Source organism: Megascapheus bottae, chromosome 23, assembly GCF_031878675.1.
Source record: "Megascapheus bottae isolate mThoBot1 chromosome 23, mThoBot2.hap1, whole genome shotgun sequence".
NCBI classification, from domain to species: Eukaryota; Metazoa; Chordata; class Mammalia; order Rodentia; family Geomyidae; genus Megascapheus; species Megascapheus bottae.
In genome coordinates this window covers 5,305,438-5,329,377 of record NC_143531.1, presented here as the reverse complement: position 1 = coordinate 5,329,377, position 23,940 = coordinate 5,305,438, and the positions used below count along the sequence as shown (strand labels likewise).

At 38.9% G+C, this 23,940-nt stretch overlaps 1 protein-coding gene across 1 annotated transcript in view; it reads right to left on the bottom strand.

The window, feature by feature from the left end:
- Positions 1-23,940, bottom strand: part of Prss12 (serine protease 12) — a 49,941-nt gene that overhangs the window by 19,386 nt on the left and 6,615 nt on the right. Inside the window, exons 2-5 of the mRNA XM_090356536.1 lie at positions 14,439-14,589; positions 6,171-6,349; positions 4,518-4,659; positions 731-927 (exon numbers count right to left, since the gene is read on the bottom strand). Coding sequence (XP_090212662.1) covers positions 731-927; positions 4,518-4,659; positions 6,171-6,349; positions 14,439-14,589 — 669 coding nt within the window. The remainder of the gene's footprint in view (positions 1-730; positions 928-4,517; positions 4,660-6,170; positions 6,350-14,438; positions 14,590-23,940) is intronic.

Genomic DNA, 23,940 nt, shown 5'->3' with positions numbered 1-23,940 from the left:
AGCCACCAGCACCTGGAAAAGATGGTTTTTTTGCCAGTCCTGGAACTTTAACTCAGAGCCTGGGCATGGTCCCTGAGCTTCTTTTGCTCAAGGATAACATTCAACCACTTGAGCTACTTCCGGCTTTTTCTATTTATGTGGTACTGAGGAATTGAACCCAGGGTTTTTATGAATGCTAGGGCAAGCACTCTACCACTAGGCCACACTCCTAGCTGGAGGATCATAGCTCGAACCCAGGCTGGGCAAATAAATTGAGACTCTTCTTTCCAATTAATCAACAAAAAGCTGGAAGTAGAGACATAACACAAAGTGAAAGAACACTAGTCCTGAGTGAAAAGGCCAAGAGAGAGACTAAGAGTTCAAGTCCTAGTATTGGCAAAGTCTTAGGACTCAAGATCAATGAAAATGTGAATAAGTGACCAAGGGATAGTTGAATGGATATTTCTGGTTCTTCCACCTTTCAGACACATGCCATTATACATTATAAATACATTAAATGAGAAAAAAATCCCCCCCTCTCTCTTACACATACACACACACACACACACACACACACACACACACACACACACACACCTGAGGAGTAACAAATTTTATCCATGGAAAAGACTCAAAGATTATTTTTCTTGGGAAACCAACAGGTAAGCAAAATACTATTGATGAAAAATGCTTCACCCTCAGGCCAGAGGATAGTGATTAGGAAATCTCAGAAGCAGCAGCCAATGCTCACCTTGGGAAGGTCTGCGGGCATCACTGCCAGGGTAGCAGGCGATGCCCACATCTTCTCGGTGGCTGCAATCGTGCTTGCCCCACTGCTTCCTGGGACACAGCAGAAAACTGCTTTCCTTTCCCAAGCAGCTGACATCATCCAGCCATATGGGCCCTGTGCTTTCTTCAATATGGTTTGCAGAGACTTGTTTGCCATATCTGTGGCAATGAAATAAACATTCTGCTCACGACTGCTGCCTTACATTGCAGAGAACCATAAAACAAACAGGCTAATTAGCATCATGACTTCAGAAGACAAGCATTTGGTCTTTCTCTTACCTTGGAGACTCTGAGTGGTGTTTGCTTTCATCATACATTTTAGTCTTCTTCATAATTTCTGATTGAGTCCATAAGGAGCTAATGGGAGATTCATTCTTGTGTCTGTCTACAGTTCATCCTTTCACCTAAGGTGATTAACATCCAATTCCCAACTTTGTAAGTATTCCTGGGAACTGCCTGTATGGTTTTGGCCCCTGGTGAGCTTTCTGAGCTCATGTGATTTTATCCCCTCCCTTACAGCTCTTTAGTGTTCTCTTCTCCAAAATGAAAGGCGTGTTCCTTCAGTGATTGCTCAAGGGTGGGGCCCAACTCAAATGTCAGCCCATGAAAATCAGAATAGTGATAGTACTCTTAGCTTTACATGTGAGTTTAATTTTTATAAACTTTATCACTGGTATTCCAACCGACTTTCCAGTATATATTACATCACATGTATTTGTAAGGAATTATATGCCTGGAAATAAGAAATATTTGTAAAACGTATTAGGTCAACCTGCACCTTCTCTCATCCTCCTTTCAATTGTCCTCTGGTTCCAAAAATATCCAAGCTTCCAGACAGCAGTGAGCTTAAAAGATCTTTATGGTGTCTTTGTGTTCTAAAGGTTGATAAAATTCATCTCTAATAATAATGTTTCATGTCAATCATTTCTCTTACTTTATGTTTCTATTATTTTGACATTAAGAATACAAGAAGTGCCAGACCCTGGTGGCTCATTTGTAATCCTACTCAGGAGGCTGAGATCTGAGGATCATGGTTTGAAGTCAGCCTGGACAGGAAAGTCTGTGAGACTCTTATCTCCAATGAGCTGCAAGAAAACTAAAAGTGGAGCTGTGGCCACTGTGGTAGAGTACTACCTTTAGGCAGAAAAGCTCAATGACAGTGCTCAGGCCATGATCCGCAAAAAAAAGAAAGAAAGAAAAGAAAAGAATGTAAAAGGCTCTTTTAATTCACCATGATTTTCTCCAGTTGCTTAAATTTATTTAAACACCTGACACTTTAAAAGTTAAGACAATGCACTTTTTAGTCTATCTTAATTTTCTCCCTACTAATCTTGTTAACTCATCAGCTGCAGATCTCATATACCTATCACTTTCAACTTATCCCATCTTCCTGGAAAAATTCATCAGTCTGTTATTTTCAACTACATACATAACAGATATACCAGGAAGTTGTTTTCCCTCTTTCTCTTTCCAAATTTTTTTTCAAAAATTCCTCAGTAAGCACATGCTCGCAGTAGCACAGTATGAGAACACTTTTAGAACCAGTGGGTCTTCTATCTATGTATGAAAGAAAAGCTGAAGAGACTTACCAAAGAAATAGTAAAATATGGAGGAGAAAGTTACTATCGCTCAATTCTTTTCATTAATAAAGAAAATGATGAAAACATATGGGGTCTAGTAATGTCTCTGAATTCATGAAGAAGATCACAGCTTGCTTTCTTTCTATTTTTTTGCCAGAAACAGGGCTTGAACTCAGGACCTGAGCACTGTCCTTGGGCTTTCTCAAGGCTAGAGCTCTACCATCTGAGCCATAGCACCACTTCTGGCTTTTTTTTTTAATTAAAGAATTTATTAACATTGATGTTTACATCATATTTCAAATGTCACATTTAACAAATAAGTACTCAAGAAGGGGATCTCTATATATAATCACTGGCACTTAGATTTTAGAACATAATTAAAATTAAGCTGAGGGTTTGTATGTCATAGATACATATTAATCTATGTAATAAAACATTATGTCTACAGAGTCATAAATTTTTATGTCTATGTAGTGATGTTTATATCTCCAATACCATGTCCATAACAATGGGTAACCAAATATTGAGTCATCGCTCTTGTACTATTTGGCTCTAATAGCCACATATTAAGGATACCATGCCACTTCTGGCTTTTTCTGGGTATGTGGTACCGAGGAATCGAACCCAGGTCTTCATGCATGCTAGGCAAGCACTCTACCACTAGGCCAAACTCCCAGCTGCAACATCACATTTTTCTGTGTAACAGATTCACTTAAACAAAAGTGACAAATGCTAAGCAATTCCTACTTGTCAGTAATTTTTTGTCTGATACCTCATACCCTCTGACCTAGTAATTTAATAACTCTTGGGCCTGGGTATTGGTGCTTCACACCTGTAATTCTAGCTGCTCGGGAGGTTGAGGATCATGGTTCAAAGCCAGCCAGGAAAGGAAAGTATGAGATTCTTATCTCCAATTAATTACCAAAAAAGGCAGCAATGAAGCTGTGGCTCAAATGGTAGAGCATTAGCCTTGAGCACAAAAGCTTAGGGACAGCACAGAAGCCCCAAATTCAAGCCCAGTACTGGAAAAACAAAACAAAACTGCTCTGCTCAATAAATTTCAAAATATGGGGTAATTATACACAATTACATCCTCATATAACATTATTTATTACTAATCTAATATAAAATTAATATTTACCTAAAAGTTAACTTGGATATTATACATATATTATGATAGGTCTATTTAGTGGATATGAAATTACCAGTAAAACTTGTGATTGTGAAGCAATACAAAGTAAAAAATGTGCAGGCAAAACTCCAATGCTCATTATTAGAGGAGATGCAGTTATATATACAAGTTATAATAACCAGAATATAAGAATAAAGAAAATTACATAGTATTTCATTTTCTTCTTTTGCTATACTTTCTCTTCTATATTGTTTTATAAATTAATAGGCATAATAATTTATAATATATTGTATTTATATATTTTAACATGGCATGTTCCAACATAAAGCATTTAAGTCTTTGTGCACATTTGCAATTAGCGTCACCTCAAGCTGCAAGGAAAGAACTTTGTCAATCATTTAAGTATGAGAACACTATTTCAAGCATGACACAGAAATAAGGAAAACAAAGAATGAGCATTCATGGGCTTCATTCAAGTATTCGCTCAAAGGCGTCATTTGCCATTACTTCAGCCAACGTAAATCCTCACACTAGAATGCATTGTGCGTGTGACATGGAATACACTGCCCAAAGTGCAAAACTCAGAGAAAGTGAGTTCTAAAGGTCATCTCATGACGAGTGTGTTGCGTTTCTCAAATAACAGTGATAATTATCACAAATTTCAAGACTTAGAAGGCACCACTGGCTTCAATTGATTTGTTTAAGAAGAGAGGTGGTAGGAAAGTTGATGCAAATGGCAAGGAATGGTTATTTATCCACTTATAAAAAGTTGATACATAGATAGATACATAAATGTACTGATACATGGATATGAGATAAACTGGATTGATGGGTGGATAGAAGGATTAATATATAGAATAGAAAACAGATAATGGATGGAGATAGATAGATAGATAGATAGATAGATAGATAGATAGATAGATAGATGAGAGAAAAGATATATTTTCAGCATTATAGAGATTACAAATCAGGAAGCCACAAGAAGACTTTTAAAGATACAACCTGGCATTCAGCTACTTCATAGCAAAGAGTCTTACTTAAATCCCAGCTGTCGACAAGCCACGTATGTGTTCGACTCGGTCCAGCCATCGTCGCACACGGTCCCCCACTGGCCCCTGTAGTACACTTCCAAGCGGCCCTCGTGGCTCCCCTTCCCACCTGCAAGTCGGATGACTCCATCTGTGACAAGAAGGAGACACGGGGGTCCAAGCACATCAATTCTCCAAAAGAGAAAAGGCAAAAAGTATCTCCATGCTCAAGGCCTCCATCCATGCTCTTCACTAAGGGTCCATTCCTACTCTCGTGTTGTTTCTGCTGTCAGCTCTTCCTAGTAAACTGCCTGCCTGTTCTGCGAGGAGGAAAACAGTCCAAAGAACATATTCTGATTTCTCAAAGTGAAATATTACTTGGGAAAAAATTTTATAATGGAGTTGTTTATGCCTAGGCCATACTGTTGGCTGATATTTAAAAAGCAAGAAACAATTGTAACATGGAAATCGTTCAAACTTTAAACTGCAAGCCCAAAATATAGAACTATGACTGTATCATATCTATAGCTTTATTATTCCATGGGCATTCATGAATGACAAAACTTAGGGCACTTGTCTTGCCTTTGTTCTTTTATTAATACAGATCTGAAATCTAAATCTTTTTTTACCTCAATGAGTAACCAGCTTCCAGAGAACTCTAACAAAAGTTTCTAGCTGTGGCTCACACCTATACTCCTAGCTACTCAGGAGGCTGAGGATCATGGTTCAAAGCCAGCCTGGGCACAAAAGGACCTGAGACTCTTATCTGTAATCTCTAGAAAACTGGAAGTGGGACTTAGCTCAAGGGTAGGGCAGTAGCCTTGAGCTGAAGAGCTCAGGGACAGTGCCCAAGTTCAAGCCCTATGACCCCCCCCACACACAAAAAAGTTTCTAAGCAGATACACAATAAATAAATTTAAATCCAAAAAAGGTAGATTTAAAGCTATGTCACCCCCCTCCCTGAATAAAACATAAATAATATTCAGCAGAGATCGTAATATTCATGAGGTTCTGGGACCTTTTATAGCAACTAAAAATCTTTTAGAAAAGAGCCTTCTACTAGCACAACAAATACCACCTGCAACACTGTGTGACATGCCACCTATTGTCATCACAGCAATAACATAAGTTTATAATCATTTGCAAAAGGGTTATATGGCAGGAAATTAAGTGGTCTTGCTCATCCCTGATATGTTAGAAATGTGTGATGTTGCTAATAAAAACAACAGTGTGTACCCATGTCAATAAATAGGTATATATTTAGAATTTCATTGGCCCCTTTTCCTTTCCTTTTGTGTGTACAGAGAAGAAGAAAGGAAGGAGGGAGGGAGGAATCGAGCATGAGTATAGAGGCTGATCTACCCCTTGAGTCACGGCACCACTTCCAGTTTTCTAGTGGTTAACTGGAGATTAGAGTCTCACGGACTTTAGTGCTTGGGCTAACTGTGAACCATGATCCTCAGATCTCAGCCTCCTGAATAGCTAGATTTACAGGCAAGAGCCACCGTGCCTGGCCCAAGGTTGATCTTTAATATATAGCTTGTGTTACATTTTCTCTAGTTTTATTTGGGAAAAGTATTCACCTGTTCATTAACAGTTATATTCAAATCAAGGAGATGTGGGCTGCCAAGACACTACTAGGGGTTTAGGTAAGACTCTAACCTGTTAGAGGAGTACAGGACACCCCAGCATCTTCTTTATGGAGACAGTTGTGCTCTCCCCAAGGGCTCTTAGGACACTGATCGATTGAAAACTCATTCCCAGTGCAGCGGACTTCATCCAACAATATTGGACCAGATCCTTCCCCAAAATATGCTTGATTCCAGGCCTTGGCAATGCCACTGAGAAAACATAAGCATGTAAGAATTCTAGGCTCGACAACAAAACTTTCCTGAACTTTCTTTTGTCTCAGGTTTAAAAAAAAAAAGATCATCATCCAATTCACTGCATAGGGCATTCATGATTTTCCTTATTTCTTTTTTGCTTGTTTGCTGCATTTCTTTATATTTTCTGCCATCACATATGTCTCAAAGACTGGTAGGCATTCTCGAATATTTACCCTACTTTGGTTTTGGGGAGGGTGGGGAAATGGCTGTCCAAAATAAAGACCATAATCCTAGATAATTTCATTCATTTGGTAACAGCAGATATATTATTCTGTCCTCCTTTTGTGTACAGCACATCAAGTATGCTGCATAAATATGAGCATCTCCATTCTAGAAATTTTTCAGCATCCATAATACAACTGTACCATGACTAAGTATTACCAGTGATAGTTGAGGAAACAGGAGTCAAGTATCATTTGCAGGAAGGGTCCATGTTTCACGCCCTCCTTCCTTCTCATTACAAGGCAAGGATGGCTGCAGTCTAAGAAGCCGTACTCAGTCCCTAAAGGTGGTAGATTAAAGATGACAAGGTGTGACTCAAGTGGTGGAGTTCCAGCCTTGAATAAAAAAGCCAAGCCAGCCTCTAGTGGTTCACACCTGTAATCCAAGCTACTCTGAACTCTGGGGATCAAAGTCCAAAGCCTGGCTAGGCCTTGAAAGCTTGTGAGACTTTTAGCTCCACTTAATCAGAGAAGACAGAAGTAAAGCAGTGGCCCATATGATAGAGCATTAGCCTTGAGCAAAAAGAAACTCAGGTACAGCACCCAACCCCTAATTCATGCCCTAGGACCAGCTCAAACAAACAAAGTAAAACCCAAATGAGAGTGCAAGATTTTGAATTTAAGCCACAGTACTGGCAAACAAATGAACAACCAAAAGGGAAAAAAAAATTAAAGAACAACAAAAACAAAAAACCAAAACAGTTAACATTGGCCAGGAGCTGATGGCTCATCCCTATAATTCTAACTAATCAGGAAACTGAGATTTGAGAATTGCTGGTCCAAAGTCAGCCTGGGCAGAAAAAATAATGAGACTCTTATCTCTAATGAATCAACAAAAAGCCAGAAGCTGAGTGGTAGCTCAAGTAATGCAGGTCTAAACTTGAATGAAAAATGTTAAGCAAGGATGCAAGGCCCTGAGTTCAAACCCTAGTATGGGCAATAAATAAATAAATAAATAAATAAATAAATAAAATGATGATAGCAAGAAAGAAATGTCTAGAGTCTTAATCTTTCTATCTTTCTTTCTTTCTTTCATTCATCTGTGTTGTTTGAACCAAGGGACACACATTTGTGAAGTTAGAGCTCTACTGCTGTATCATGTCTCCAGCCACACGTTATTTTCTGGATATTTTGAGGATAAGGTCTTGCCTTCCTCCAGAACACAAGCCTAACAGTGATCCTCCTATTTCAGGCTTCCTAGGGATGATGAGATCTCTGTCACATGCCACATCCTTAAGCTTCCCTCTGTGGAACTGGAAGTCTCTCAGGCTTCACCCTCCAGGCTGACCTTGAACTGAGATAACTCCTGAACTCCACCTCCCAGGTCACTGGATTACAGGTGCGTGCCACTGGACTCAGACTCTTTTCTTGAAGGAGAAATAAACTTTAGCTTAGCCTAAGTTTATTTAAGCTGCTATTACAATTAGGTCTTGGGGACTGACAGCTAAACCAATCCCTAATGAAAACATCTTCAGCTAATTATATTTGTAGTAAGTTTGATTTTCTCACAATTCAAAAGTCCTATCATATCCTTGAAACCAAGAGTTTGATGAAGACTGTGATCATCATTCAAAATAACTAATGATTTTAGAAACTGCGTTTTCACCCCCCAGTTAGCCTTTTTAGACTCATATAAGTTGTTTGTAAATAATAGTGTCTGTAGTTTCTATGATTTTTGTTCTCTATTATTTTGATGCTTTCATTGAGAATTTACAACCAAAACATCTAGGAAAAGTTTATTAAATGGTTTTGATAGCCCTATAAGGGTAAACAACTTAGAATCAATTTTGTGGTTTAAGAAAATCTTGTTTGATGACTTCTAATAGATATTGTGAAATGGCTTTTAAGAGCACATCTATATTTTTTTAATGACACAAATATTTAGTTGGTAAGCACATCTGTACCAGTAAAGCAAATAGGATAAATTTACTTGTTCCTTTATCACCTGGCCAACTTCTTGTTTAAAACTCACGGAGTAAAACTAAAGGAAGAATAAAGGAGTATTTACAATTGGTGAGGCATAGAGGAAGCTGGGGAAAGAAAACAACAGATTTATTTTCCGTTTGAAATTGCATCTTTTTTGTGTGTTTGCAGTTTAAAAAAAATTTAATTTGAGCAAGGGAGGGGATGACATTGTACAAAATGAAATGAACTCTTTATCTGCCTTCCATAACTGTAATCCCTCTGTACATCACCTTTATAATAACAATAAAAATGTAGTTTGAAATTTATGATCCTGACACTTGAATTACTCTCCAATGTTTGCAGAACAGTAGACTCTGAGCCACCCTCCTCCCACAAATATCAAAGAGCAATATCTGGAACTCAGGGGACAAAGGTGAGAGCACAACAAAGAAATCCTCTGACACAGATGATGTGGTCCGAAACTTGTGAGTTCCTGAATGACTGTTTTGCTTTGCTATGGGAAATGTAACAACCGAACAAGAAAATTTAAATGCTCCATTGATGGGATTGTCTTCAGTGAAACTTGTAGTCGTTTCAGAGAATGTTCACATGGAGTAGGCAGGCACAAATCTTCTACACATATAAAATCTTTTAAGTAATTGTACAATGGAGTTGCCATTCCCTGAAGCAGTTTATAAAGACAGCGCCATCTTGATCCATGGCACTCCTTTCAACATTTTCACCCACCTCTCTTAATGCACCCCTTCCCTCCCTTATTTATCTTTTTTAGGTTGGTTATATATTGGATGTTTTTGCCATTTAACCAAGCAGTTTATATATGCAATGCATCTTGGTCTGTGTTACCGCATCAACATTTTCACCCCCTTCTATCCACCCATTCCCTTGTATTTCTCAATTCTGTAGAATATACATTGAATTGCTGCCTGCACCCCACCCCCAACACACTTTGACTCTTTTGCCTTTCCCCTTTGGTCCCACCCTCCTCTCTTGCAAATAGCCATGTCCCAGTACTTACTTTGTTGGGCTTCAACAATTATACTATTTGCGCTCTCCATAGAGTCTTTTATATATCAGTTAATTCATTTTTAACCCCTTACTTACCATCTAGTGTGTTTGCTGTAGATTTATAGGCGTATTATAGCTATCATAAATGAGGGAAACCATGCAACCTATATTTCTCTGGGTCTCACTTACTTCACTTAAAGCAATGTTTCCCAAGTCTTTCCATTTACTTATAAATGGTACAATATCATTCTTTCGGATTGATGAGTAGAATTACATTGTGTATATATACGACATCTTCTTGACTCCTTTATCCCTTGAAGGGCATCTGGGCTGATTTCATAGGTTAGCTATAGTAAACAATACTGCAGTGAACATGGTTGTGCTGATAGCTTTAGTGTGGCCTTCTTTGTGTTCTATTGGATAAATGTCCAGGAGTAGAATGGCTATGTCATAGACTAGTTCTATGTTTAATTTTTTGATGAACGTCGGTATTGCTTTCCACTTCATATATTATAGTTCCTCTGTATCCATGGGGAAGATGCCCCAAGATATCTGAAAGGGCAGATATTACCAAACCCTGTGCATATCATATATGACTATGATAAAGTTTCATTTACAAATTTTGCATTGTAAGATAGTGATGATAACTTTTACCAAAATAGACTGGTTCTAATAACATACTGAAGCAAAATTTGTGACTTTTTTTCCTGAGACTTGGATTTAAACTTGATATCTGATACTGGTTCTCCACCACCTAAACCATGCCTCTAACTCCTCAATTTATGATTTCTAGCATTTCATACTCATGTGGTAGAGACATATAGAATCAGAAGCAAACATTTCTAAGTACCTTAATGCACACAAATTATTTCCCAAAGAAAAGGTAAACATGGTACTGCTCCCTGTAACTTCAGTGTTTGGAAAGCAACAGGATTGAAAGTTCACAACCAGCCTAAGCTACCTAATGAAACTGTGTCAAAATGACAACAGGCACAACCATAAAACTCTACAAAAGAAAAGGCCCTAGTACACCAGACAATACTTTCTTTGTGAAAAGAAAGTGTTGATGTTTCTAGGAAAATGTTTCTTAATCAAAATGATACTTTAGCTGTCATCTATCATGCTGTGAAAAAGTCAAAAATGTTTCAAATGGTATTGATACCAGAAGAGATCTTTTCTCTCAAAGGAAAATACATCCACATGACATTTATACTATACTGAACAGAAGAACAATTCAACACCCACTGAAAATGAAATTCAAAGTTGATGGAAAATCTGCAAGTAATGTCCAGAATTTGGAGGGGGAGTATTGAGTGTCAAAAATGCATTGTTGTAAATATGTTAATATATGCACTAATATTGGTTCAGAGGAGAAGGGGGCTGTTTGTGCAGCTGTATGCCTGAGGCCAGTGATTCCTTTTTCAGAGAAGCATTAGGGTAAGCAGAGAAGAGAACAGAAGCCAACAATCTGTGACCTCAGGCAAAATCTTGAATGCCACCTGAGTGAATACTGGCCTGTGCGCTAAGAGTTGTTATTCATAGCTGGAGAAAAATTAAATTACATGAGAATATAAATTTCATGAGTGAAAATCAAATGTGATGCAGTTTTGACTATCCAAAGTTGGAATGAAGTCACACCATTCCTAAGTTATTGTCTAAAGCTGCTTTTATGCTCACATAGCACAACCTGGTGGCTAGGAAACTTAAACTCCTTATCCTCTTGTTACAGAATGAGTTTGCAGATCACACCACTCTCTAGAAGACAGAGATTAATGAATGTGAATATGGACTCTGACGTGCACATCCCTGAGGGCTGGAGATCAGAAAAGGAGGAGAAATGGAGTGACAGGCTGATGGATGCAGGCAAGCCAGATGGGGGAACTCACAGCTCATTCCGTCCCCTTGGATCTTTGCCCTGAGATCAACACCAGGGAGGAAAAGAAGACCTATTCATGGAAACTTCAGTGGGTACAATTCATTGAGCCATGATTAGGCGGTGTATTATCCCAGAGTGGGATACTATGAAATGTGATCCCCAAATTCAGAACAGACAGAAAAACATGAAACCCAGATGTCTTAAAGATGAAGGTGGGTATAATCACTTCATAATAATAAAAATATAATTAAAATGCCAAAGATTCTAAGTTTTAAAAAATGAAACAGGCCAGGCTCAGGTGGCTCACACTTGTGATCCTCGCTACTCATGAGTCTGAGATCTGAGGATCAGGTTCAAAGCCAGCCCAAGCAGGAAAGACTGTATAAGACTTATCTCTAATTAACCACCAGAAAACTGGAAGTAGCACTGTATCTCAATATGGTAGAGTGCTAGTCTTTTTTTTTTGGTCAGTCCTGGGCTTGAGCTCAGGGCCTGAGCACTGTCCTTGGACTTTCTCGAGGCTAAAGCTTTACTACTTGAGCCTCAGCACCACTTCTGGCTTTTTTTTCTATGTATGTGGTACCGAGGATGCTAGGCAAGCTCTACCACTAGGCCAAACTCCCAGCCCATAGAGTGCTAGTCTTAAGTGAAAGAACTCAGGGACAGCCTCCAGGCCGACTAAGAAAAGGAGGTAGGGGAGTATACATAAGGAGATGGATGGAAAGCAGGAAGGAGGAAGGAAAAAAAAACACACTAAAATCTTCCTGGACTAAAATAATAATAGCAAGGGAAGAAAGCCAAAACTAGAAAATTAAGACTGAAAAACAAGTTCAATTCTACCACATACCAATTAACATACAATACAACAAAACAAGTCAAAATCAGATAACATTATCATTACATCTTAGCAAACTACAAAATGATCACTTTGGTAGGAAAAAAATGAAAGAGAGGAAGAAGTGGCAGTGTGGTTCAAGTGATAAAGTGCCAGCCCCATGGGAGAAAGCTAAGGGATAGCTCCCATCTCCCAAAAATGTGACTTCTCTGTATCTCACTGATTGAGTTCCTTTCTGTATTACAGGACAGCACCAACCTTGAGCCAAAAAACTAAGGAAGAATGTAAGGCTGCAAGTGAGTTCACGTCCCAGTGCTGGTACACACATAAAAAAAGAACAAAGAGGGCTGGGAGTTTGGCCTAGTGGTAGAATGCTTGCCTAGCATGCATGAAGACCCAGGTTTGACTCCTCCGTACCACATACATAGAAAAAAGCCAGAAGTGGTGCTGAGGCTCAAGTGGTACAAAAAAAAAAAAAGAACAAAGAAAATGCTAAGCAGTTTATAGCAGAATTATATATATATATACATATATATATGTATAGATATATATATGGAAGAGGAGAAAAGGGAAAAGGAGGGGAAGGGAGAGGAAAGGAGAGGAGGAGAGTGGGGAGAAGAAGAGAACAACTAAGAAGATGAAAGGAAGAAAAAAACTCCTATATAAATTACAACACATGAACACCATGAAATATGATGTCACAGTTACAGATTATGCTATTAAGGGTTTTGAAAGACACAGTGGAAGTGCACAGAAAGGATTCCAAAAAATCTCTACCTCCCACTTCACTGGATACATACAATTTCTCAGGTTATCTAATTTTCTAACATCTAAATGCCTCCTTCCTTCTCCTCCTCTTTCTTCAAGTGCTGGCCTAATCAGATTTAAGCATCTTAAGTACAATCATTGCTTTTGTGTTTAGAAAGCTTGCCAGCTATCAAAATATGTAGACACCATTAAGAGATGAGGGTCAACAAGGAGACCACCTCAGAAGAAATATCACCCACCACAGGGGTTGGGGGGGCAGTCAGGGAGAGATGATGTATTTCCTGCTGGGAATTCAACAAAGCAAGTGAGACGGAGATGGAGTTTGCCGAAGAATAAATCATCAGTGGAGACAAGCAACAATTACACTGTCTCCTATCGACCATGTGCCATGGAAAAAAACGATTTCATATGAAAGCATTTAGCTTTCAAATAAGCAAAACAAATCATCGAGGAAGAAGAGTTGCAGAATATTGTGTTAACGCAAACTTACAAGAGAAAACTAAAAAAGAACTAATCAGAGGAAAAGCACAAAAACAGAACAGCAGAGTGCATACAATGGAAAGTAACTCTAGGCTTGTGGAAAATCTTTATTGCCTTTTGCTATTGTTTGGCTGTGTCCCCCCAATCACTGGTGTTAAAAGCTTGGTCTTCAGACTGTGATGCTGTTAAGATAAAGCATTAAAGTGTGGAAACTAATAGAGATATGAGATCACACCCCTGGAGGAAGACTATAGGACCCAGGCACCTTTCTCTTCCTTTTTCTCTTCATGTTCCAGCCTAAGGCAAGCAGATTGCTCATCACATAACTGCTGCCATGTTGTTTTGCCTCCCTCAAGCCCAAAATGCAAAGGGACCATTTGACCATGAATGGGAAACCTTCACAATTGTGAGGCCAGATGAACCTTTCTTCTTCAAGCTAACTATGTCAGGTATTTGTTATAGCAACACAAAGCTGACTGAGACACTTACATAATCTTACTTGCTGGGTGAATTCCCAGAGGAAACCTTCACCACGACTGAATGTCCTTATAGAAAGATACCAATGAGTTCATGCTTGAGAATAGGCTTTAACATCCTTCTAACCTACTGAGTGTTTAACATCTATATGGGACTCTACCACTTGGAGCCACAGTTCCACTTCTGGTTCTCTGGAGATGAGTCTCGTAGTCGTTCCTGCCTGAGACTGGTTTTGAACTGTGATCCTCAGATGTATATATGCATATGTACATACACAATAATACATATGTATGTCTACACACACTATATATACATATAGGACGAAGATCAACAGCAGCCTTTTCTATCTGGTCAAGGAAACATACAATTTAACCTAAACAGCACCTGCCTTTTGGGTATGGACCTGACAAGACTCAAAAGTTTCAATGCAGTAAAAGGAGAGCAGGAAAAACCAACCTGAGGCCGAGCTGCCTGCAGATCACCTCCGCCTCGGCAGCATCCCACTGGTCGTCGCAGATGGTTCCCCACTGGCCGGCATGGAACAATTCCACTCGCCCTTCATACCCACTGCTCCCTCCGGCCAGGCGAATGGCAGACAACGCTGGGCCTGGGCAACCAGGAGTTTGCAATCAATTCAGCATGTTTATACCACTGATCCATGAGAGCTGGTAAATTCCATTTCTTCCCCTTTTCACTAATATTTAATAAGCCACAGCAATGACAGGAACATAGACACACATCTATCTAATATTATTACAGCAATATTGACCACTTAACACGCGGCAAGCTGGGTGCTGGTGGCTAGCTACTCGGGAGACTTGAGATCTGAGGACTGCACTTTGGAGTCAGCCCTAAGTAGAAAAGTCTGTAAGACTCTGACTTCTGATTAACCAGCAGAAAAATCCAGACAGAAATGGAGCTCTTGGTTCAAGGGATAGAGTGCTAGACTTGAGCAAAAAAGTTCAGAGACAGCACTCAGGCCCTGAATTCAAGCTCTAAGACCAGCACAACACACACACACACACACACACACTCACAAATTAGTTCACATCTTCACATTCCCAACAAATTTTTATTTGAAAAAAAAATTAGCAAAGGAGTTGGAGTTGTGCTGTATTTTACTTTATGAATTAAAATTCTCCACATTTTCATTTATATTGCTGCTATTTTCTACATCCAATATTTATATGCATGATCTTTGACTTTATGAGTTTGGGGAAAACTCCAAGTTCTAGATGACAACAATTTTAGTAAATGTAATTCTCAAACTAAAAAGCTGTATTAAAAAATATTTATGTGCCCTAATGCAGAATCAGTGTTGATGTTATGTTCTTTTTTTTTTTTTTGCCAGTCCTGGGGCTTGAACTCAGGGCCTGGCCACTGGCCTTGAGCTTTCTCAAGGCTAGTGCTCTACCTTTTGAGCCACAGCACCATTTCTGGCTTTTTCTGTGTATGTGGCACCAAGGAATCAAACTCAGGGCTTCATGCATGCTAGGCAAACACTCTACCACTAAGCCACACTCCCAGCCCTGCATGTTCTTGTTTAATTGAGCAGAAGACAGTCTTCTTTTATGTTTATTTCTAATGCATCACAGTTTCCTGTGTTTGTTTCTATACATTTATGAATGACATGAAAATTATCTTTGTAACATGATTATGAACAAATGGATAGATTACAGTAGGTAAAAGGAAGAGGAAAAGGTGGTGTGCACCGGTAATCTCAGCACTCAGGTTGAGGCAGGACGAGCAGGAAAAAGAGGGAGGGGGAGGGAAAAGAAAAGGGAAAATAAAGTCAGATAGGCATGCCGGGTGCAGTGGCTCACTCCTATAATCCTAGCTACTCAGGAGGCTGAGATTTGAGGATCAAGGTTCAAAGCCAGCCCGGGCACAAAAGTACCTGAGACTCTTATCTCCAATTAACCTCTAGAAAAATGGGAAGTGGGGCTTGGCTCAAGGGTAGGGTGGTAGCCTTGAGCTGAAGAGCTCAGGGACAGCGCCCAGGCTGAGTTCAAGCCCCAAGACTCACAAAAACAAACAAACAAACAAAAAGAGATAGGCATGATAACTACAGATAACTTTTAAAAATGTTAGACATTTTTAGAGAAGAATAAAAACCAATAATACACAAAAAAACCCATTACTATATGCACTTGACTATGAACTTGGCAAAAGGATCATTCACCAGAAGGATGAGAGCAAAGAGAAAAAACCCAGAAAGGTAGAACATATGGTGATTTAGCATGCATCCCACACACCCCAAAACGATTATGGCTCTCAGAGCCCACACACATTCCCTCTCTTGCCCTTGAGTTTCCCAGCCCATTAATGTGGATTACTCGAAACTGAATCTCTATCTTGTGGTGGAATCTTTGTGATATATGCCTGCCTTATGCATAATTCTATTCCAAGCAGAAACCATTGCCCTGCACTGGCTGTAGGCATTTCAGATTCTAGAACAACTGGCTGGGTTTTTCAAGAAAAGTGTAAAGAACAATATTGTAAATTGGGGTAGCCTCAGATTATGGTGACATATTAAAATATACTGATTCTCCCCAGACAAAACATGCACCTATCTTACATTCAAAAGAACATATAAACACCTGGATTCTTAACTCATACTGTTAATTACCACATACTTACCTCATAAGAAGCTTGAAAGAATTCCTGTTTCAAGCTAATGATTCATTTTTAGGAAATGTGCTACCTACTACCCAAAGAAGATTGAGACTATGAAATCTCATTATATGAAGCTGTATTTTGCCTCTCCTTCTAGTTTTCATCGTGACTTCCCATTATCAAAGTTAGTGTACATTACATTGAATATTTCCATAACCAAATTATATTAAAATGTTTTTAAATGAGTTACTATTTGAAAATTAAATGGATTCAAAGAGTTAGATGCAGTCATACTGAGAATTCTTTTCTTTTCTCCTTCCTTCCTTCTTTCCTTCCTTCCTTCCCCCCTCTCTCTTTTTCTCTTTCTCTCTCTCTCTCTTTCTCTCTTTCTCTCTCTTTCTTTCTTTCATGATGAACTCATGCTGAGTTCAGGGCTTGAACTCAGGGCCTCAAGCTCTTAGCTTTTTCACTCAAGGTGGGTGCTCTGCCACCTGAGATAACCTCCACTTCCAGTTTTTGCTGGTCAATTAGAAATAAGAGTCTCACATACTCTTTCCTTGGACTGGCTTCCCACTTTGATTCTCAGATCTCAGCCTCCTGAGTAGCTAGGATTATAGGTGTAGAGCCACTAGGACCCACTTTTCATTTTATTTTACAATGTTTTTCTCTTGAGTACTGGGGATTAGACACAAGGCATCATGCATAATAGATAAAAGCTCCACCATTGGACTCTTTCTCTAGTCTTGAAGAGAATTTTCACTTGACTGTCAACTATGGTGACTGAGACTTATTTCTTATTTAAACTCTTTAGGAAATGATTTAACTAAGACATGTTTTATCATCCAAGAGTATTTTTAAAATACAAGATAACTAAAACCAGAAATGTTCAGGTTAAGCATGGGAAAGGCTCCCATGACAACATCCGAAAGTCACACCACCCTCCAGATGTGTCTCTCACCCAGCAGTCTATTTTCCTCATCTCCGTGACAACAGATACGGCTCCCATCATGGGAATATAGTCCAATCCAGAAAACAGGCTCTGCTTTGTCTATTCCTTTGCCTCTGTAATTATGTGAACCATCTTCGAGTTATCAAATGGAAGCAAGATTCCTTATCAAAGCACTTGAATTTGTAAAGATGGAAGAAATCAGAAAAGATGGAAGTGGAAGGGAAGGAAAGGAAAGGGAAAAGACAGAACTATAGACATTTCCAGGGAGTCAAAACATCAGGTTAGAACTTGGTTACCTGGCAACATCGATCAATCCCAAAGAGTTACTGTATAACGCCTTTACAACAAATGATTTACTTAACTTGGTGACAGGAAAGGGGAATTTGAGATAAATCTGATTCCATTGGATCCCAAGATGAGGCGATCGTGGTTTAAGGCCAGCCCAAGAAAAAAAAAAAAAAAAACAAGTGCACAAGACTCCATCACAAGCCATTTCTGGGCATGGCAGCACCGCATCTAGCAAAATGGATGAATCTTGTGTCACAAAGCTGTCATCCCAGAGACGTTGAGAAGCATAAGAAGGAGGATCACAATCCAGGCCCCTCCCCCAGACAAAAATCCCTGACCATGAAAACAATCCACAGAAAAAGCAATTGGAGATGTGGTTCAAGTAGTAAAGTACCTGCCTAGCAATGACATGGCCCAAGTTTAATCCCAAGTCCAATCAAATGGGGGGAGGGGGAGAGATCTGAATAAGCCCATAAGACTTAGATTCTGCTCTGAATTCTGCTCTCTAATTCTGTGATTTCTAATACATAGAAAGAGATGTTTGCATACTTCAAAATTGTAGACTAGCACTTTCCAGCTGAGGAGTCTTACTTCCAGTAATGATGATGGAGAGAAGAAATCCATTTGCAATGCTTGAAACCATATGAGCCAAAAGTCTGAAATTAATAAAGAAAATAATATCATGCAGATGGGATATGCTTTCAGCTCATCTAATCCACATATTTTTATAGATAAGCTCTGATGTGCACAAACTGATACTGAACTTTTAAAAAGACTCCACACTTGACTGATTAACTTGGTAATCTCTGTAATTGGCTACTTGCTACAGTTTCCTCAAACAAATAGCATGTACTTGGGAGCTACTCAAAACATCAAGGTGTCCCCATGACAACAAAGTTATGTTGCTCAACTTCTATTGTGCAATTCTTGTGTATTAAAGAGAAAACTAAAAGATATTATTACCAGCCAGATTGGTTTATCTGAAGTTTATGTTTGCAGGATAATGGCTCACATCCTCTCAGCCATCAAAAGACTTCAAAGCCAGAAGCTGGTGGGTCATGCCTGTAATGCTAACTATTGAGGAGGCTGAGATCTGAAGATGGCATTTCAGAGCCAGCCTGGACAGAAAAATCCTTGAGACTCCTATCTCTAACCACCAAAAAGCCAGAAGTAGAGCTGTGGCTCAAGTGGTAGAATTCTAGCCTTTGAGAAAAAGCAAGAGTATGGGTCCCAAAGTGCATATTCAAGTACTCTTAAGTACGTGTGTATGTGTGTGTGTGCCTGTGCACACGTGCACACATACACACACAAACACAGAGAAAGATAGGTAAGCACACTGTAATTATGTTGGATGTTCTTATTCTCATTATGTCATAAAGGAAGATTTATTCTTTTCTGATTTTCAAGGGCAATAAAAGCATCTCTTTGCACACAAAGAATGACATTGATACCAACAATACAAATTTATTACATTAGCTGGCCATCAAAGAAAAATGCATCCTATCTGTGTGAAGGATTCAATATTCGTTGATAAAAGCCAGCATGAAAGGCAGGTGCCTGTAATTCTCTTTACTAAGGAAACTGAGATCTGAAGGTGGAGATTTGAAGCCAGAAAAGTCCTTGATATTCTTATTTCCAATAAACCACCAAAAAACTGGAAGTGGAGGTATGGTTCATGTTTGCTTGTTTGTGAAGCACAAATAAAGGTTTGGTTATTTCAAAGACAGAGTAGCTCAATGTTGTCCATGATCATTTTCTGACAGTAACAGCCTTGAGTGAAAAAGCCAAGTTGGAGTAGAAGGGCATGAGTTCAAGCCCCAGTACCAGCACACATAGCAATAAACAATTCCAGGCACATCACTTTTCATAGGTTCTGGAAGTATTCCTTCGCCCACCAATTTATCTTCACTCCCCCTGAAGGAAAACTCATACATTTTAATGTAACGTATTAACCCTCTTTCTTTGTGGCTATATTAGCACCAAGAATCTGAACAAATCTTAGGCCTTTAAGATTTGTCTTTACTATGTATGCAATCTCAACCTCCATCTTCCAGTGAGAGGACAGGAATCTTTGCTGAGTCCTCTTCTTGTATGTCAGCACACAAGCTCATTGAGTATGACTCCAAAATATTTATAAACTTTGAAACCCTTCTCCCCCTCCAATATTTAAGACTTGTACTTTCCGTAACAAGATATTTTCCATGTTTTCTGAAAATACATGCCAAGGAAAACATATAGAATATGCAGTTAGGAAACAAAAGTAAGACCTAAAATCAGAAGAGCTAGAAGAAAACCTTTTATTCTAAAACTGAGCCTTTGACAAAACCCTACAGTACAAGGTAGACCTATTTTGCTTTATTTATTTTAATTATCTTTCTTTTAGTGTGTGTGTATGCCTGTCCTGGGGGTTGACTTTAGGGCCTAGGTGCTTCCCTGAAGCTTTTTGTGCTCAAGCCTGGCACTTGAGCTACAGATCCACTTTCAACCTTTTGCTGGTTAATTGGAGATAAGAGTATTTTAGGTTTTTTACTGCCGAGGTTGGCTTGGAACCAGGATCTTCAGATCTTATCCTCTCATGTAACTAGAATTACAAAACCACTGGTACATGGTGCCAAGCTATTTTTTAATGAGTATTTAACACACTCTATTTTTGGGATGGGGATTAATTATCAACCTGGGATCAGTGCTAAATAACTTCCTCTCTTTCCTCACACCCCTCTTTTTTTCTTTATCAAGGTGCTGGGGATTGAACTTAGGACCTTGAGAACTCTAGCCAAATGCTCTACAACTCAGCTATATCCCCAGGCTTTCTGCTCTCACTTTCTAAGCTAGGCAACCAGCGTCCAATTATAACTTTTAGAGGAATAAAGTGGAAGAGTGACTAATAATCTTGCATCTGAAATATGAGATTACATCACACAGGAAGCTTTCATCATAATGATTTATCATTCCATTTTCACATGAGGTCGTCCACAAGAAACAAAGTTAAAAGCTCTCCTTTATACATCAGCTGTAATTAGCCTTGTTATATCGTCTCTCTATTTGATTTGTTCATCCACTAAAGAAGAAATGAAGTGTTTTCTCCAATGTGAGCCTCGAGTAACAGTCATGAAAAGTCCACAGATTGTGTCTATAATGTCAAGATGTTAAGATATGGCATAGGAAACCAGCCACTCTGCAGCCTTGTTTGGTGTAACTGAATGTTCTGAGAAATTCATTTATTCTTACTGTCTATCTATCCCTACTAAGCTGTCCCAAAGTTGATAGTCTTGAGTCATTCTTTTCAGTGTTTGGAAGAGTCAAAATTTAAACAGGAAAGATAACAATTCAATGTGAATCCAGGCCCTGTGTTTCTCTTTCCAGTGGAACTTGCAGAGAAATGATTGGAAAACAGCAATTGGAACAACTAAGTGGGGATTAAATTAAATGCAACTTTAACCTGTACCAGTGGCTCACACTTGTAATTCTAGCTACTCCAAAAGCTGAGATCTGAAAATTGGGATTTGAAGCCAGGCTGAAAAAGCCAGGAAAAATAACAAAAACAAAACGCCATGAGACTATCTCCAATTAATCACCAAAAAGCTGGGAATGGAGTTTTGCTTAAGGTGTTAAGTAGAATGGCAACCTTAAGCAAAAACACCACCAAATGAGAGCCTGAGACACTAAGCACAAGCCCTAGTATGAAAATAAAACAACAACAATATAAATGTAAACTTAAACATTCTGTAAAATTCTCAAATTTACCTATAATGTCTTTTATTTTGTAGTAAAGAACCCAAGAAATACAGAAGAAAAAAAAAAACCTAGTCTTACCAAAAAAAAAATCTGAGGTAATTTGCCTATTTCCAGCTATTATGTGCAGTTTTATGAGAATTTTTCTAAAGGCATTATAATCCTAACATATTTATTCATTCCATTTGTACTGGTTTAATGGACCATCACTCTTAGCACTCACATTATCATCTTTGAAACACAGAACTTAAGAAAAGCATAGCATAGTTCTTGGAATTAACAAAATCTGAATCCAATTTCATTCAAACAAAAGGCAGTGATAAGCACTGGATTGCCAAATTTTGATTATTCGGGAGAGAATCCAGGCTGGGTCATTCATATGATAGATCACCTTCAAATCACTTTCATATCCAAAATCTTTGTAACACAGACCAAGCAAGAGAAGGCGCTGTGAGAAGAGTAAGTGCAGAATATTTTTAAAGAAGCATGTCTGAAGAATTCAAATGCATTTCAACAGGATTTTTTTAAACCACAAAACCACATAATATTATGCATATCACAAATATCAGCAGTTTTTCTTTCTTTTTTCTTACATCTTCAAGGATTTACTTCAATGGAAGAATCCATTTTTTTGCCGCTACCATTATTTGAAATGACACTTAAATTGGTGTATCCTCTCATTCTCATTAACTTCTCTTTTTTTTTTTCTCCAGTCTTTGGTCTTGAACTCTGAGCCTGTGCACTTTCCTCAATGTTAGTGCTCTATCCCTTGAACTACAGTGCTACTTTCAACTTCTTAGGGGATTTTTGTGCCAGTCTTGAGGCTTGAACTCAGGACCTAGGCACTGTCCTTGGGCTTTCTCAAAGCTAGCACACTACCAACTGAGCCACAGCACCACTTCTTGCTTTTTCTGTGTATGTGGTACCAAGGAATCGAAACCAGGGCTTCATGCACGCTAAGCAAGCACTCTACCACTAGGTCATGCTCCTGGCCCCTATTATTATATTTTTTATAAATACAATATTTATCTTTTTTTGTCGGTATGTGTGTCAAGGGCCTGGCCACTGTCTCTGATCTTTTTCCTCTCAAGGCTGGTGCTCTACTACTTGAGTCAAAGCACCACATCTGGCTTTTTTGTGTGTGAACTGGAGATAAGAATCCCACAGACTTTTCTGCCGGGGCTCACTGGAAAATGCTCTTCTTAGGTCTCCACCTCCTGAGTGGTTAAGATTGCAGGTATGAGCCACTGATACTCAGCTGTGATTTTCTTCATTACTATTTTAATCTAGTCATTCATTCCCTACCATCACCAAACAACTTATATTGAAGTGTTGGAAGCAAGTTTGAGCAATGAAAACATACTAGGACTCCTCTTATGTATGATAAGGCACTCAACAGCAATGATAGGCACACATCATTGGAATGACTGAAGAACTTGCACAGTGAGGAAAGTAGGATGACAGCTATGTGCCCATGCTCACACTGTTATCCCAGCTACTCAGGCAGCTGAGATCTGAGGATCTCAGATCAAAGCCAGCCTGGGCAGAAAAGACTGTGAGACTTATTTCCAACTGACCAGCAAAAAGCCAAAATGGAGCTGTGGTTGAAAGTGGTACAGTGCTAGCCGCAGGACTGGCAAAATAAAATAAAATAATAGGTCAGGAGTTTGGCCTAGTGTTAGAGTGCTTGCTAGCATGCACGAAGACCCAGGTTTGATTCTTCGGTACCACATATATGGAAAAACGCCAAAAGTGGAGCTGTAGCTCCCGTGGTAGAGCTCTGGCCTTGAGAAAGTCCAAGGACAGTGCTCAGGCCCTGAACTCAAGCCCAGGACTGGCAAAAAATAAAATAAAATATATAGACCAAACCAGTTATGGCAGGATGACTGGAACTTAGGCACGATAGCATGTCAAAAGAAACATGTCTAGAGTCCATGAAAGGAATTGTTAAAACAAATAAACCAACAAGTCAACACATCTCTGGTATTACGATTCTTTCAAAGTAGAATGTTACGATTATAAAAAAAAATGCTTAGAATTCTACTTCCTTAAATGCTTAGCAAAAATGTTTAATTTACTGTCATTTGAGTTGATACTTTACTTCTAAGTAAATATAAATCATGGTACAAGAATTTGCTTGATGGATAACTTTGCTAGAAAATAGAATTCCAAAGACTGGGACACACTAACCTAGACAACTTATGGCAAACCGGAGAAGAGTTGAGGGCATTGAAATTTCCTTCATATTTCTTAAGTTTTTCATCTGTATGTGTGTGGTGTGTGTGTGTGTGTGTGTGTGTGTGTGTGTGTGTGTGTGTGTGTGTGTGCTTGGACACGCCATGTTCATGCCAGTCCTAAGGCCTGGGTGCTGTT